The sequence below is a fragment of the Rhinatrema bivittatum genome, chromosome 5 (assembly GCF_901001135.1).
Source record: "Rhinatrema bivittatum chromosome 5, aRhiBiv1.1, whole genome shotgun sequence".
Taxonomy (NCBI): Eukaryota; Metazoa; Chordata; class Amphibia; order Gymnophiona; family Rhinatrematidae; genus Rhinatrema; species Rhinatrema bivittatum.
Window position 1 is genome coordinate 338,085,813 of NC_042619.1, and position 17,601 is coordinate 338,103,413.

At 49.9% G+C, this 17,601-nt stretch overlaps 1 protein-coding gene across 1 annotated transcript in view; it reads right to left on the reverse strand.

The window, feature by feature from the left end:
* The window catches only part of SNRNP200 (small nuclear ribonucleoprotein U5 subunit 200), a 915,618-nt gene that overhangs the window by 82,737 nt on the left and 815,280 nt on the right, over positions 1–17,601 (reverse strand). The window contains exon 40 of the mRNA XM_029604465.1: positions 14,731–14,874. Coding sequence (XP_029460325.1) covers positions 14,731–14,874 — 144 coding nt within the window. The remainder of the gene's footprint in view (positions 1–14,730; positions 14,875–17,601) is intronic.

The following is a 17,601-nucleotide window of genomic DNA, read 5'->3' on the forward strand; positions in this document are numbered from 1 at the left end:
ACTGAATCAAATCACGGTGAACCTAGAAGATGTGGTAGGCCTGATTGACAAACTGAAGAGTAGTAAATCACCTGGACCGGATGGTATACACCCCAGAGTTCTGAAGGAACTAAAAAATGAAATTTCAGACTTATTAGTAAAAATTTGTAACTTATCATTAAAATCATCCATTGTACCTGAAGACTGGAGGATAGCAAATGTAACCCCAATATTTAAAAAGGGCTCCAGGGGCGATCCGGGAAACTACAGACCGGTTAGCCTGACTTCAGTGCCAGGAAAAATAATGGAAAGTGTTCTAAACATCAAAATCATAGAACATATAGAAAGACATGGTTTAATGGAACAAAGTCAGCATGGCTTTACCCAGGGCAAGTCTTGCCTCACAAATCTGCTTCACTTTTTTGAAGGAGTTAATAAACATGTGGATAAAGGTGAACCGGTAGATATAGTATACTTGGATTTTCAGAAGGCGTTTGACAAAGTTCCTCATGAGAGGCTTCTAGGAAAAGTAAAAAGTCATGGGATAGGTGGTGATGTCCTTTCGTGGATTGCAAACTGGCTAAAAGACAGGAAACAGAGTATAGGATTAAATGGGCAATTTTCTCAGTGGAAGGGAGTGGACAGTGGAGTGCCTCAGGGATCTGTATTGGGACCCTTACTTTTCAATATATTTATAAATGATCTGGAAAGAAATACGACAAGTGAGATAATCAAATTTGCAGATGACACAAAATTGTTCAGAGTAGTTAAATCACAAGCAGATTGTGATAAATTGCAGGAAGACCTTGTGAGACTGGAAAATTGGGCATCAAAATGGCAGATGAAATTTAATGTGGATAAGTGCAAGGTGATGCATATAGGGAAAAATAACCCATGCTATAATTACACAATGTTGGGTTCCATATTAGGTGCTACAATCCAAGAAAAAGATCTCTGTGTCATAGTGGATAACACATTGAAATAGTCAGTACAGTGTGCTGCGGCAGTCAAAAAAGCAAACAGAATGTTGGGAATTATTAGAAAGGGAATGGTGAATAAAACGGAAAATGTCATAATGCCTCTGTATCGCTCCATGGTGAGACCACACCTTGAATACTGTGTACAATTCTGGTCGCTGCATCTCAAAAAAGATATAATTGCGATGGAGAAGGTACAGAGAAGGGCTACCAAAATGATAAGGGGAATGGAACAACTCCCCTATGAGGAAAGACTTTTCAGCTTGGAGAAGAGACGACTGAGGGGGGATATGATAGAGGTGTTTAAAATCATGAGAGGTCTAGAACGGGTAGATGTGAATTGGTTATTTACTCTTTCGGATAGTAGAAAGACTAGGGGGCACTCCATGAAGTTAGCATGGGCACATTTAAAACTAATCGGAGAAAGTTCTTTTTTACTCAACGCACAATTAAACTCTGGAATTTGTTGCCAGAGGATGTGGTTAGTGCAGTTAATATAGCTCTGTTTAAAAAAGGATTGGATAAGTTCTTGGAGGAGAAGTCCATTACCTGCTATTAAGTTCACTTAGAGAATAGCCACTGCCATTAGCAATGGTTACATGGAATAGACTTAGTTTTTGGGTACTTGCCAGGTTCTTATGGCCTGGATTGGCCACTGTTGGAAACAGGATGCTGGGCTTGATGGACCCTTGGTCTGACCCAGTATGGCATTTTCTTATGTTCTCTTCACTCATGCGCCAATATGTGTATTTATGGGTGCATGTGCATTCCTTTTAAAATTACCCTGTTAGAACTGAAGAAGCCCTGCAACTGAAGATAGCTGCGCACTGTACAAATATCCCGTTCAGGCTATAGAAAAGAGACTGAGGAGAGCCTGTACAGTGCCTACTGCATGCACAGAAAAAGCCTTATAGGTTTTTCCACCCAATGATGGAATATCTATACATGTTGCTGTGTGATGACATCTCCCACGTATGGAACTGTTCATCCTGCTTGTCCAAGGAGAAAGTCTCTCTCTGAGAACGAGGAGAGGTAACATATCCACAGAAGGCTGCTATGTGGATAAGTACAGTACATGCCTGGAAAAGCCTCGACAAGATTTTCCAGAACTCTGAGACCTTTTATGTCGGTGCTGTCAGATATCATCGCCCACTTTCTGCAATGTTTCAATAATGATATAATGCAATAATGATATAATTTCTTATTAGTCCCTACTGCAATCTGTATAATATCTGTAATGTGTATAATGTCACAGTTCAATGTATATAGTTCACTTCACACCCTGTTGTAGTTATGATGTTTATTTACCCTTGCCTGTTTCTATGTCAAACGCATCATTTGCGCAAGTTAGTGTTATACTGTAAACCAATGTGCTATCTTTGATGAATGTCGGTATATAAAAACCAATAAATAGATAAATAAACTTGTGTGATTGATATATCCTGCTTGTCCTCATAGAAATGGACATACTGAAGGTCACATACAAAGTCAGTGGCAGAGATAGGGATTAGAACTAAGGCAGAAGACAGGAGGTAAATGGAGTAGACCAAGGTCACTCAGTGGCACCGAGAAATTATTACTTACCTGATAATTTCCTTTTCTTTAATCTAGAAAAATGGGTTCAGGACCAGTGAGTTACGTACCTCTACGAGCAGATAGAGATGGAGAAAACTGACATCACAGTACATATATACTCCTGCAGCGACATCAGACAGACTAGCAAAAACTTGATTAAAAACAGATAACCATTTCAATACTCAGCCAACATGAAATACTGAGCTCAGACAAAAAGTACATTAACAGTCTAGGGACTGCAGTAACACTTACCAGTAACCCCTGGAACACATAGCCACACAAGAGAACTATAACACAATCATATAGCAGCCAAGGGCGGGAAGCTAGGCCCCGCTCTGAGGCATTTCTCTTGTGCACCATGTGGCAGACTGCTCAACCTGCCAGGCTGCCCATGTCCCTTAAACCTCCCTCAGATCGGGACAAACATCGGAATGGCGCACCGAGCACGGAGATCAGGTAAGAAGAAAGCCCTACACAAAAATCCCTCCTTATGTGTCTCTGTATTTATATTATATATATTATTTTTAAAATCTTACCTGACCTCAGCCTTTCCAGGTTGAGTACAGAGACTGTCTCCATCTGTGGTGGAAGAGGGCATATGCCATCACTGCCGCGCTCGGTTTCCTGTACTCACTGCCTTTCAGCTATCCAAAGTGCTAAGTCCACGCCAACTGAAAAATCAGCTACCGGCCCCAAGGCATTCATCTGAGGGACCATGGAAATCACCTCAGGAATTCTCAACTGGGGGAGGGTCCATCTGGTATCACCACAGGAGAATGGGGCAAATTAATCTCCTTATTTCTCCTTCCAAGATCTAAAGCTATCCCCATCATTTGCTGGAGATGGAGGATATTGGCAGGCTGTCACTGCAGGAGTATATATACTGTGACGTCAGTTTGCTCCATCTCTTGGTAGAGGTGCATAACCCACTGGTCCTGAACCCATCTGTCTAGGTGCTAGGAAATGCTGGATTTATAACTGTTAAACTCTTCCACCTACTAAGCCAGTTCTGTTTCATGGCCTGTTATTGATTTATCACCCATAAATTTGTATAGTCACTTTTGAACCAGTTTTTCCCTTTTGGATGTCTTATGAGAATGAGATCTGCCAGTCAGTTATGCAGTTTGAAATACTTCCTTTTGTTTGAAACCTACATTGGGAAAATGGATATAGATAGGAGATGGACATTTATGGGCAGGGAGGGATACAGATTCAGGTTTTTGTTCCTAGCATTGGAAATAGGGAAGAAGAAGAGAACGTGGGAGAGAGAACATCATTAAGAGAAAGAGAGGAACACAGAAAAAATGAAGGGAAAATGAAAATGAAACGAGAAATGGAGGAAGGGGAGAAGCAAAACGTGATTTCAGTAGTTTGTGTAGTATATTATTCAAAATAAGCAGGAACAGTTTATACCAGTTTGGCTGGGAGATGCTGTGCATGGGAGAGAAAAGGAAAGATAAAATGGATAGGAGAACAAGGAAAAATTCAGAAAAAGGTTAAATGAAAGCAGAGAGGAGACTGAGAACAATAAGCACAATTACTTACCTGTAACAGGTGTTCTCCTAGGACAGCAGGATGTTAGTCCTCACATGTGGGTGACATCATCAGATGGAGCCCGGCACGGAAAACTTGTGTCAAAGTTTCTAGAAACTGTCAGATATCAACTTTGACTGGCAGACTGAGCATGCCCAGCCTGCTGCAATCCATGCGTCCACGCGAGCTCCCCCTTCGGTCTCGTAAGATAGCAAAATACGAGCGAAAAAATAACACGACAAAACGAAGATGAACCCAACATCGTGGGGAGGCGGGTGGGATTCCTGAGGACTAACTTCCTGCTGTCCTAGGAGAACACCTGTTACAGGTAAGCAACTCTGCTTTCTCCTAGGACAAGTAGGATGGTAATCCTCACATGTGGGTGATTACAGAGCTCCAGACTGCCTCACTCGACCAGAGAGACCCCACAGTAGCCGAACAAGGTGCCAACGGGCATAACACAACTGCGGTGCTGTGGGGAACAGAAGTGGTCTGGTCCCAGAGAGAGGACTGGAATAGGTTGGAGGAGGACAGATTGGCCAAAAGCGCTGTCCTGGCGACTATCCCTGTCAAGGCAGTAGTGAGCCTCGAAAGTGTGGAGAGAACTCCAGGTTTGCAGATTTTGGCGACAGGGACAACACGCAGATGGGCCACTGACGCCGCCATAAGCCCGCACAGAGTGAGCCTTCATCCTGTCAGCCAGCTGGAGGCCTGCCTGCTCGTAATAGAAGGCAATGCAATCCGCTAGCCAGTTCGATAGGATCTGCTTCCCCAATGCAGCTCCCAGTCTACTGGTGTCAAAAGACACAGAGCTGGGTGGACTGTCTATGGCTCGCTGTATGATCCAAGTAGAAAGCGAGCGCCTGCTTGCAGTCCAGTGTGTGAAGAGCACGTTCCCTCGGGTGAGAATGAGGCCATGGGAAGAACGTGGGAAGGATGATTGACTGATGTGGAAAGCAGTCACCACCTTCAGCAGAAATTTTGGATGCATGCGCAGCACCACACGATCATGGAAGAATTTCCTGTAGGGAGCGTATGTGACCAGGTCCTGCATCTCACTGACCCTGCGAGCGGAAGTGATCCCCACCAGGAACATAACCTTTCAGGTGAGGAACTTCAGGTCACAGGATTTAAGAGGCTCAAACGGATGCCGCACGAGCCTCGTCAGAACAACGTTGAGATCCCACGGGGTCACTGGTGGGGTGAAGCGGGGGTTTCAGTTGAACCAGGCCCTGCATGAAATGCCCGACCAGTGGCTGGACTGAAATGGGCACCCTGGTGACACCCTGGTGATAGGCACTGAGGTGTACTTGGACCAAGCTGGTTTGGATGCCAGATTTGGACAGGTGCCAAAGGTAATCCAGCAGGCAGGGGAGCGGATAGGATAAAGGGTCCAGTCCGTGGCCATCGTACCAGGTGGAGAAATGCTTCCACTTCGAGCTGTAAGATTTCTGGGTAGAAGGTTTCCGGGATTCAATCAAGACACTGGAGACACCATCCGAGAGCTTAAGGGCCGGAGGATCATGCGCTCAACATCCATGCAATGAGGGCCAGGACCCAGAGGTTTGGGTGGCACAAGGTGCCCTGGTTTTACGATAGGAGGTTGGGAGCCGTCCCCAGCAGAACCTGAGCACTCATGGACAGGTCCTGGAGAAGAGGAAACCACACCTGCCTTGGCCAGGAGGGTGCCCCCTTCCTCTTGCAGCTTCATCAGAGTTTGAGAGGAGCAGGATAGGGGGAGTACGCGTATATGAGACCTTGTCCCCAGTGAAGGGAGAATGTGTTGCAGGCCGGATGGTCCTTCCCTGGAATCAGGGAGCAAAACATGCTCACCTTTTGATTGTGGGGAGAGACGAACAGGTCCATGTCCGGGGTACCTCAGCAACGGAATAAGTCTGCTGTCACCACTGGGTTCAGGGACCACTCGTGTGGCTGAAAGGACTGGCTGAGGCGGTCCGCCAGCATGTTCAGGTGGCCCAGCAGGTAGGTGGCCCATGGATACATCCCAATCCCAATTGGTGGTGAGGGTCATCTGGGGGTGGTGCGGGCTAAAATGGGAGCCCGGTTTCCAGATTGGGCAGGGCCTCCCCACCAGGTCAGGGAGAGGAGAAGAAAGTCCGTGACAGTCACCGGCGCATCTAGATTCTGGGATGCCTGCCGCCACTGGGACCACAAGGCCCATTGAGGGTCCGTCGTGCAGAGGCGGGCCAAGGAGGTCATGTGGACCGAGGCCGCCATATGGCCCAGCAGGTGGAGCAGCAGATGGGCTGGCACCCTCTTTCTGTTGTGAACGAGGGTGGCCAGCAAGGACAGGGCAACTGCTCGATTCTTGGGCAGAAAAGCCTTTGCTTGTGCCGTATCCAACCTGGTGCCGAAGTCCAGCCGTGGAGACGGACTGAGGTGTGACTTGGAGAAGTTGAATACAAATCCCAAAGTCTGTAAGGTCCGAACCGTCAAGGCCAGTGCATTCAGGGCCCCGGAGTGGGAGTCACTCCGGATCAGCCAATCGTCCAGGTAAAAAAAGACAGACAGAGCGACGCCTGAGGTAGGCAGCCACCACCGCCAAGCATTTCATGAAAACGCGTGGGGTTGAAGCCAGCCCAAAGGGCAGCACTTTGTATTGAAAATGTGCCGCACCTACCAGAAAGCGGAGGTACTTCCTGTTGTTGGGGATAATTGCAATATGGGCATAAGCCTCCTTTAAGTCGAGGGAGCAGAGCCAGTCTCCTCTTCGGAGGACTGGGAACAGCATGCCCAGAGACCATTTTGAATTTTTCTCTTACGAGAAATCGGTTTAATGCCCTGAGGTAGAGGATAGGGCGCAAGCCGCCATTCCTCTTCAGAATGAGGAAGTACCTAGAGTAGAAGCAGTGGCCCCACTGCTCATGGGGGACAGGTTTTACCACGTCTGCACTAGAAGGGTGAAAAGTTCCGATTGAAGGATGACCTGATGGGCGGGCGTGCCCCACGATGGACATGGGGAAACGATCCCTGGGATTCTGCTGAAGTTCAGGTGGATGCCTGGTGGACAATGGAGAGGATCCAACAGTCTGAAGTGATTGATTCCCAATGGCGGGCGAAGCAAAGAAGCCTGCCACCGACTGGAGGATTGATCACCAGGGGAACCAGTGTTTGGCTCGTGTCCCTTCACCGCCAGTCAAAGGTCAGCAGATGGGGCCTGTTGGGGAGCTGGTCGGGTCCTTGGAATTCGTGCTGCCGGCCACAAACTCGGGTTGGATTGAGATGGACAGGCCTGGGCTGGAAGAAGGGCTTGCGAGAGCCCGGCCTGGATGACTTCCTCGCAGCGGAGGGGCCTTCAGAGGGGCTGACGGAGAGTTGTTGAAGAGTATCATGTTGATCTTTCAGCTGTGCCATGACCTGCTTCACCTTATCCCCAAACAGGTTCTCGCCTGTACAGGGAGGTCTGCAAACCTGTCCTGAACCTCTAGTCAGAGACCGGAGGACCGGAGCCCCGGAGCCAAGCTAACCATCTGGCACAGACGCCACTGGTGGCTAGGCGGGCTGCAGTCTCAAAAACGTCACAGGTAGATCAGACTTCATGTCTACTCGCCTCAAGCCCCAGCGTGGCAATGGCTGCAAGGGACTCCCTGCTGTTGCTGGGGAAGGCCTTCCGCAAACTCCTGGTCCTGTTTCCATAGATTGTGGTTGTATTGGGTCATGTATAGCTGGTAGGCCACAATACGGGCAACCAGCAACGCTCCCTGGAATATTTTCCTCCCTATGCCATTACGCTCCCTGTGTTCACACCACGGAGGGGCAGAAGCATGTGTCCTGGAGCATCTTGTCTTTTTAAGAGTGGACTCCACCACCACCGACTGGTGGAGTAGGTGCCGCCGTTCAAAGCCCATGGCTTGCTGAACCAGATAAGTCGCATCAGCCTTCCTGTTTACCAGAGAAACAGACATCGCATGTTCCTACATACGGAGAAGGAACTCCTTAAAGATATCGTGGACTGGAATTGTCACGATCTCCTTTGGAGCATCGATTAACTGGAGGACCTCCAGCATCTTGTGACGGGTATCCTCCTCTGACAGGAGCTGGAAGGGGATGGCCTCTGCCATGGCCCTTACAAAGCTGGCAAATGACAAGTCTTCGGGTGGAGATAGATGCCCGCTGCTCTGGAGGCGAAGGCTCCGAGAGGGGATCGTCTGAGAACTTGGAGGGTGAGTCAGAGGAGTCATCGCCCCATGGGTCATAGGGACCCTCCTCCTTGCTAGGGCCCAGATGCCGAGGGCGGGGACTGGGAGGGATGGTAGGCCTGGGCTCCAAGGGCACCGAAGGCCATGAGGGCACCGGCCGCATTGATGGACCCCTGTGTATAGAGGGGGGGCATCGCCTGCGGTACTCCAGGAAGAAGCGGCAGCAGCCCGGGGAAATGTGGGCATGGACGCCCTTTCCCCGAGGCTTCGGGAATCGGAATCGTTTGGTGGAGGGCATCGGTGGCCTCTTGGGCACTGGTTCAATTGGTAGGGCACCCAGGACGTCCAGATGCTCCAGCAGGGGCACGAACATTGAGGGCGGAGGCTCGGGCACTGGTATAGGGGCTGGTGGCGCCAGAAGCTCAACGCTCTGTAGTGCATTGAGCACTGCTGACTGCACCCTGCACTCCTCCTGAAAATCCTGGGAAGTAAGGACTGAGAGAGGATGAGACGTTGCCGGCACATCCTCGGAAGGTTCACGAGGAGGCACGGAACCTAGCACCAGGGGCACCGGAGGATGGGACCTCTGGTGTTGGTGCCGCTTTGATGGTGGCTCAGCAGCCGCCGATGCTGCTCTGGAAACGAACCCAAGGCGGGACTGTGACCGGTGTCTATGCTTCCTGGATTTCTGGTGCTCGGCCTGGACTTTCCCCTTCGTCGAGGAAGACTATGACCCCGAGGTTAGGGGGAGGGAGCGAGACCACTGAGGATCGATCTCCATCTTCCCGGTCCTTAGGGGTACTGGAGAGCGGGACTGCCAGGGGAAGAGACGGGGACGGTTCCCCACGGTCCTCCGTGGAGGATATCGAAGCCGAAGTGAAGGGTTTTGGAGAGCCGAAGAGCTTCTCCATTTTATCCAGGCGTGCACGATGCCCTTTGAGGTTATTTGGTCACCCAAACGATACCCCCAGACGTCATGCGAGGCCCCCAGGCAAAGTATACACACCTCATGCAGATTTGTGATGGACATGGTCCGCGGGCACTGGGGGCACAGTCGAAAACCTGACACCATCGACTAAGAGGCCGGCACTTGGTCTATGACCGACGGGCACAATGGTGCGGTAGTCGGGAATCGACCGCAAATAATGAAGGCAAAAGCCAAGGGTACCTACCGAACGGAGGAACCGAACGCGAAGAGGGACCAGATGCAGAACCCCCCTCCCCCCCGAAAAGACAGAAAACACTTTTGAGGATTTGGAGCTCCACCAACTGCGAGGCTACTGCACCGCGGAAAAGAAGAGACTGAAGGGGGACCTTGGATGGACGCGTGGTTTTCTGTGCTGGGCTCCATTGGATGATGTCATCCACATGTGGGGACTACCATCCTGCTTGTCCTAGGAGAATGATAAAGAAAAAATTTGTTCCAGTTCAAATTACTGCATGTACATGTGTGTGAAATTTTTTAATTTTAATATGGGGGGGCATTTGTGTGGACCATGGCCAAAAACAGAACTGTTAACCCAAAGGTTTTATATATATATATTTTTTTTTTTTAACTCAACTCCTGTTTATTGCTCCCATACATCCTGAATTTAACCCCCATCTCTTAATCCCCCCTGCATTCCCTCCTGGGCTGCTCCCACGTCTGCTGTTTTAATCCCATCGTTGTTAATTCCTCCTAGGCTGCACACATACCTATTAACTTTAAATCCATCCCTAATCTCCCCTCATACCCCCATTCCTGTTGCCTTTAATTCCATCTTCAGTGTTCCCTTTCTCTCTCCTGGGCTGCACACATGCCTTTCCTGTTCATACCCAGATCATTCCAGACAAGTGGGTTTATACAACCCTACCAGCAGATGGAGGCAGAGAACAAATACTTTGAGGCACTGCTACATAACCGAGAGTGCCACTCTCTGTCTCCAGCATATGCTAGTGGTACAAACCTGCAGGGAAAAGAATATCTGGAGGTACCAGAGGTGTTAAGTACCTTCGTGGGCCATCCCTCTAGTTCAGCAGGGCGAGCGAGGGGTTGAATGTCTCCGCCAAGGCTCGACACTTAATTCCAGGAGGAGGGAAAGCCAAGGGTCCTTTTTCTCTCGCTCCCCCTGGGGGCCTACCATTGAAGCCGGCCTGTGGAAGCGTCCTGGAGCCCCAGAAGCAGGAGAATATCTCTTTTTGTCCCCTTTCTGTCCTTCATTGATGGGCTGGGGCCTTTCAGGGATGTCGGTGCAGTTAATTGTTTCCCTTGCACGGCTAGGTTGGCTCAACATCGGGGGGAGGACAGACTCGTGTGGCTTGTGCTGTCTGTTCAGCACCCAGAGCCCGGACAGCGGCAGGGCTGTGGCAGCTTTATTTTTTCTCCTGCTTGATTTATTTATAGCCGTGAGCCACTCTGCTCGCACCATGCTGACTTCCACTGAGTGTGGGAAATCCTGTCAGGCCTGCAGAGGGAGACTTTCTCGCCTCAACGCGGCCCTTCTCTGCCTGATTTGTGCCTCTGGAGATAAGGGGGCCTCAACATAGATTCCCAGGGGCAGACGCTCACTCATCCAATTCTTCATAGAAGCAGGGTTCAGAATGGCAGCAGTCCTTTCGGGGGACCTGTAGACCAGCCAGAGAGGATTTCTGGACAGGGGTCCAGAGGTGCCAAGCCTGCCCAATGAAGGCGGGCTGGTCGACTCCTTCCTCGTGGCTGTCGGAGGAAGGTTGTCCTGTTTTTACGAGGCGTGGATCAGAATTACCTCAGATCAGTGGGTGCAGGAATTAATAAGAGACGGCTACGCGTTAGAATTTTCTCAACCCCTCAAGGAGGTCTTCGGAGTGTCGCCCTGCAAGCGAGCAGCAGTGCGGGACACTCTGCTACACCTGCGATTGGAAGCCATCCTCCTGGTGCCGCTCAAGGAGCATGGTCAGGGAAGGCATTCTGTGTACTTTGTGGTTCCTAAGGACGAGGGCTAGTTTTGGCCCATTCTGGTTCTGAAAAGGGTCAATGCTACATTGTGGGTTCCACGTTTTTGAATGGAAATGTTGCAAAAAGTGATTGCAGTGGTGCGCAAACGTGAGTTCCTGGCCTCTCTTGATCAGACAGAGGCATATTTCCATATTCCCATCACGGCAGATCGCCAAGAGATTTCTGCGATTCACTTTGCTAGGAGAGCATTTTCAGTTTCGAGCCCTGCCCTTCGGACTGGCTACGGCGCCGAGAACGCTCACGAAGGTGATAGTAGTGGTGGCAGCCCTCAGAAGAGAGGGATACTGGTTCATCCTTATCTCGATGATTCGGGCAAAGTCGAAAGCGGAGTGTTTCACCTCCATTCGGCGAGTGACAGAGCACCTGGAATCCCTAGGCTGAGTGATAAACCAGGTAAAGAGTCAGCTGGTCCCGTCTCAGTCCTTGGACTATCTGGGAGTGAGATTCAACATCCTGGTGGGCAAGGTAATCCTCACCCTGGAAAGGATTCTCAAGTTGCAGTCACAAGTGGTTTGTCTGAGGGACCTGCCGGTTCCCAAGGTCTGGGATTATTTACAGGTACTAGGGTCCATGGCTTCTGTGCTAGATCCGGTGCCATGGTGCTTTGCGCACATGCGTCCCCAACAGAAAGCTCTCATAGCCTGTTGCAATCCGATGTCTGAGGAGTTTCAAGTGCCGCTTCTGCTCCAGGAAGAGGCAAGATCCAGTCTCTCATGGTGGCTATCGCGGTCCAATTTGGAGAAGGGAGGATCTGGAGGTTCCGGACTGGGTGGTGGTGACCACAGATGCCAGTCTGAGCGGTTGGGGAGCGATGTGTCAAGGATTGGTGGCCCAAGGGCAGTGGTCCCTGGTGGAAGCGTCCTGGTCTATCAACTGTCTGGAGACAAAGGCGGTTCGGAGGACGCTGTTCTTTCTCCTTCGGATTCAGGGCCGGGCAGTTTGAGTGTTCTTGGACAATACAACGACGGTGGCCTATATCAATCAGCAGAGCGGAACAAAGAGTCATTTGATGGCTCAGGTGGTTCAAGTGCTCTTCGCCTGGGCGGAGCATAATCTAGAGGTCTAGCAGCATTTCACGTAGCAGGTGTAGACAATGTGCAGGCGGACTATCTCAGCAGGCAACAACTAGACCCAGGAGAATGAGAGTTGTCGGAGGAGGCATTTGCGCTCCTTCGGCGCAGGTGGGGCGAACCCCAATTCAATCTCATGGCAACAAGGAAGAACGCCAAGGAAAACAAGTTTTTCAGCCACTGGAGGGAATTCGGCTCTGCAGGGATAGACATCTTAGTTCAGCCATGGCCAGAGAGGCTACTGCTTTCTTCCATGGCCACTTGTAGGTTGAGTGGTGCGTCGAATCGAGCAGCATCAGGGACGAGTGATACTGGTAGCACTGGAGTGGCCGCAATGTCCGTGGTTTGTAGATCTGGTGCAGCTGGCAGTGTACGGGTCCGTTCGCTTAAGCCATCTGAAGGTTCTGCTGTGTCAGGGACCCATCTTGTCAGAACAGACGAATTGCTTCTGTCTAGTGGCTTGGCTTGGCTTTTGAAAGGCGATGTTTCCACCAAAGGGGTATTCCGAGCGGGTGATTACTACTCTGCTTCAGGCTAGAAGATCCTCCACTTCTTTGGTGCATATCAGTTTGGAGAGTGTTTTTGAGGCCTGGTGTGGGGCCCAGGACACTGATCCCTTGCAGGTAAATGTGGCCCAGGTTTTGGCTTTTTGCAGGAGGGGCTGTCAAAAGGTTTGGCCTATAATTCTCTCAGAGTCCAGGTGGCAGCCTTAGGCTGTATTAGAGGAAGGCTACAGGGGAGACCTTTAGCTTCGCATCCGGATGTAGTGCATTTTTGGAAAGGAGCAAAACATTTGCGCCCCCCCAGTTCAAAGACTTTATCCATCCTAGAATCTCAATTTGGTTCTGCAAGCTTTGTGTGACCCTCCTTTCGAGTCTTTACGCAGGGCTTCTTTGAAGGATCTTACGCTAAAGGACGTCTTTCTAGTGGTGATTTGCTCGGCAAGACAGATTTCTGAGCTCCAAGCCTTATCATGCAGGGAGCCCTTTTTGCGGATTTCCGATGAGATCTCGTTGCGGGCGGTTCCTTCCTTTTTGCCCAAAGTGGCGTTGGCCTTTCATCTTAGCCAGGCCGTGGAGTTGCTGGGGTTTTTGCATTTGACACCTGATTCTCCCTATCTTTTGGATGTGCGTCGGATTCTCCTAAGATATCTCAAGGTTACTAATGAATTTCGGACCTCAGACCACCTTTTTGTGATATTCAGTGGACCAAGGAAGGGTGGTAAGGCAACTAAGAATACTATTTCCTGTTGGTTGAAGGAAGCGATTGTTTCGGCCTATATTTGTAAAGGCCAGCCGATCCCTGAGGGTTTGTGGGCGTATTCCACTAGGCTCAGGCGGCCTCCTGGGCGGAGTGTCAGTTGGTGTTGCCTCAGGAGATTTGTTGGGCAGCAACATGGTCCTCTTTGCACACTTTCACTAAACATTACTGTTTGGATGTTAAGGCCCCAGAGAAGGGCACCTTTGGGGGAAGAGTGCTACCTGCAGGTCTTTCGGGATCCCACCCTGTGTAAAGGGGCTTGGGTACATCCCACTTGTCTGGACTGATCTGGGTATGAGCAGGAAAGAAAAAATGGTTCTTACCAGCTAATTTTCATTCCTGTAATACCACAGATCAGTCCAGACTCCCGGCCCATTATGATTATGATTATTTTTCGAAAGACCTCGCCTGATTCTGGATGCTGCTGGTGATGCAGAGTTTAATTTTGTTCTGCAGAAGATAATTGTATATAGTTCTCTCAGTTTGGAGACAAACATTTTTTCTTTCTTGACCACAGTTCAGGGGTCAGTTTGGCTGGGAGTTCCAACTTGTTCCCCAACTCTTTAGAGGAAGAGATCCTAGTGGTTGGGAGTTACACATCTTGGCTTGGGTACAGGTCAGTACTGAAGGACTGCAGGTGGCACTCTCAGATATGTAGCAGTGCTCAAAATGTTTGTTTTGTCTCCATCTGCTGGTAGGGATGCATAAATCCACTTGTCTGGACTGATCTGTAGTATTCCAGGAATGAAAATTAGCAGGTGAGAACCAATTATCTTATTGCCTTCAACCCTATCCTTATTCCCTGCATCTCCTCCCTCAGGTATTTTCTATGCTGCTTGTCTAACTCCCGAGTCCCCACCAGGACTGCGCACAAACCTCCTGTCTTTAACCTCATCCTAAGCCCTTACCAGGGATGTACCTATACCTCCTGTCTTTAACCCTATATATACTTTCTGAGCCCTCTCCTGGAATATTTCCATGCCACCTGTTTTTAACCCCAAATCTAATACCCCTGGGCTGCCCCCACACCATCTGCCCTTTACTCCTATCCCTATCCCCCCCCTGCGTTTGCTTCTACAGAGCTCCCACTCCTATCTTTAACCCCATCCTTAGTCCCCTCACCCTTATGGGCTGCTTCCTTGTCATCTGTCTTTATCCACATCTCTACCCCTAATGCCTCCTTGCCAGGCTGCTCCCAGTACCTTGCCGAGGATGTCCTCTGTGTCAGATTGCAGTTCTGCACTCAGCTGCATGCGGGTCAGATGTGCCTGCAGCAACAGATTTGTCTTCACATGAGGGTCGTTGAACTTGGGGTTGTTCAGTTTATGCGGAACTTTCTGGGCAAGCTGAAAAAGTGGGGAAAAAGCAAATGTTGCTTACCTGTAACAGGTGTTCTCACAGGACAGCAGGCTGTTAGTCCTCACATATGGGTGACATCATCAGGATGAAGCCCAATCATGGAAAACTTCTGTCAAAGTTTCCAGAACTTTGACTGGCCCCTACTGGGCATGCCCAGCATGGCACTAACCCTGCAGCCAGCAGGGGTCCCCCTTCAGTCTTATTTAAAAGCTACAGGCAGTGCCGAAAAATAAAACAATCAAATGTTACGAACCCAACACCGCGGTGCGGCGGGTGGGTTTCGTGAGGAATAACATCCTGCTGTCCTGTGAGAACACCTGTTACAGGTAAGCAACATTTGCTTTCTCACAGGACAAGCAGGATGGTAGCCCTCACATATGGGTGAGTACCTAACTGAGGATGTCCGAGCATGCACCAAATGTACCCAAAGGCATGCAACAGGCACAACAATTGGGGTGGAATTTGGTAAAGGGCATCCTGAACCCCACCAGGCAGGCGGAAGGGTGTTGGTACGTCACGTTGTAAAGAGGTTATGAAGGACAGACTGGCCGAAGATGGAATCTTGTCTTCCGGCTTTGTCCAAGCAATAGTGGGCTGCAAAGGTGTGGAGAGAACTCCAGGTGGCAGCCCTGCAAATGTCAGGAAGCGGCACCGATCGTAGGTGTGCTACTGAAGTCGCCATGGCCCTCACAGAGTGTGCTTTAACATGGTCTTGAAATGGAATGCCCGCTTGCTGATAGCAGAAGGATATGCAGTCCGCCAACCAGGAGGAGAGAGTCTGCTTACCCACAGGCTTCCCCAATTTGTTAGGGTTGAAAGAGACGAACAATTGAGTGCTTTCCCTGTGGGCAGCTGTACGGTCTAGGTAGAATGCTAGAGCCCGTTTACAGTCAAGGGTATGCAGAGCCTGTTCTCCTGGATAGGCATGGGACCTGGGAAAAAAGGTAGGTAGTATGATGGATTGATTGAGATAAAAATCCGAAACTACCTTAGGTAAGAATTTCGGGTGAGAGCAGAGTACCGCCCGGTCCTGCAGAAGTTTAGTGTAAGGCGGATAGGTAACTAGAGCCTGCAATTCACTAACTCTGCGAGCTGAAGTGATTGCCAAAAGGAGATATCGAAGTTCACAAGAGTGAAGAGGCTCGAATGGTGGTTTCATGAGCTGACCCAGAACCAGATTAAGGTCCCAAGAAGGGGCCGGAGGACGTAGTGGAGGCTTGATGTGGAGCAAGCCCTTCATAAAACATGTTACAAGGGGTTGTACTGATATAGGAACATCCCCGACACCTTTATGGAAGGCGGCTACCGCACTGACATGCATTCTGATGGAAGAAGTCTTAAGACCTGACTCTGATAGATGCCAGAGATAGTCCAGAAACTTCGGGATTGGACAGGTAAAGGGGTCAAGGGACTAAGAAGAGCACCATGACGTGAACCGTTTCCATTTGTAAGAGTAAGCTTTTCTCGTGGAAGGCTTCCATGAAGCAATCAAGACACTGGAAACTGTTTCAGAAAGGTTAAGTGGCTGAAGGATTAACCTTTCAACATGTCAGGGACAAGGCTTGAAGATTGGGATGGCGGAGGCATCAGTCTTGAGTGATCAGAAGCGGGTCCTTTCCCAAGGGAATGTGCCTGCGGATAGAGAGATCCTGAAGTACTGTAAACCACACTTGGCGTGGCCAGTGAGGTGCTATCAGGATCATGGTTCCCTTGTCCTGACGTAACTTCACGAGAGTCTTCAAGAGAAGAGGAAGTGGAGGGAATGCGTAGAGCAGACCGGTTGCCCATGAGAGGGAGAATGCGTCTCTGGGCTGAGATAGTTTGCTGCGAATGAGAGAGCAGTAGTTCTCCACTTTGCGGTTTTGTGGGGACGCAAAGAGGTCTATTCGAGGATATCCCCATTGTTGGAAGATGGAGTTTGCCACCGAGGGGTTGAGAGACCATTCGTGCGGTTGAAAGATGCGATTCAGCTTGTCTGCCAGCACATTGTCCACTCCCGGCAACCAGGTGGCCTTGAGGTACATCGAATGGGAAAGAGCTTCCTCCCAAATCTGCGCAGCTTCCTGACACAGAAGGAAGGAGCCCGTGCCTCCCTGCTTGTTGATGTACCACATTGCCACCTGATTGTCCATTTGAATCAGGATGACTTGATTTGAGAGGCGATCCTGAAATGCCCTGAGAGCATATCGGATTGCTCGAAGTTCCAGGAAATTTATTTGGTGTTTGACTTCCTCTGGACACCAAGATCCTTGTGTCTGCAAATTGGCCATGTGGGCTCCCCAACCAAGGTTGGAAGCGTTGGTGATGAGAATGATTTGAGGGTCTGGAGCCTGGAAGGGCAAGCCCTGGAGGAGATTGATCTGATTTTTCCACCAGGCGAGAGACAGATGGAGTGAGTCGGTGACGTGGACAACAGTAGACAAGGGCTGAATGGATTGAGTCCTCAGAGTCCAGTGCATGAGTCTCATGGCCAAGCGAGCCATTGGTGTGACATGGACTGAGGACGCCATGTATCTCAAGAGGACGAGAAATTGGCGTGCAGTCGAGGAGTGCTGAGACTGCAGCTGGTGAGCAAGAGATGCAAGAGTCAGTGCTCGTTATCGAGGCAGGAAAGCCTTTGCCTGTAAGGTGTCCAAGTCTGCCCCAATGAACGACAAGGTTTGAGATGGGACTAAGTAGGATTTGTTGTAGTTGACAAGAAAGCCTAATGAAAT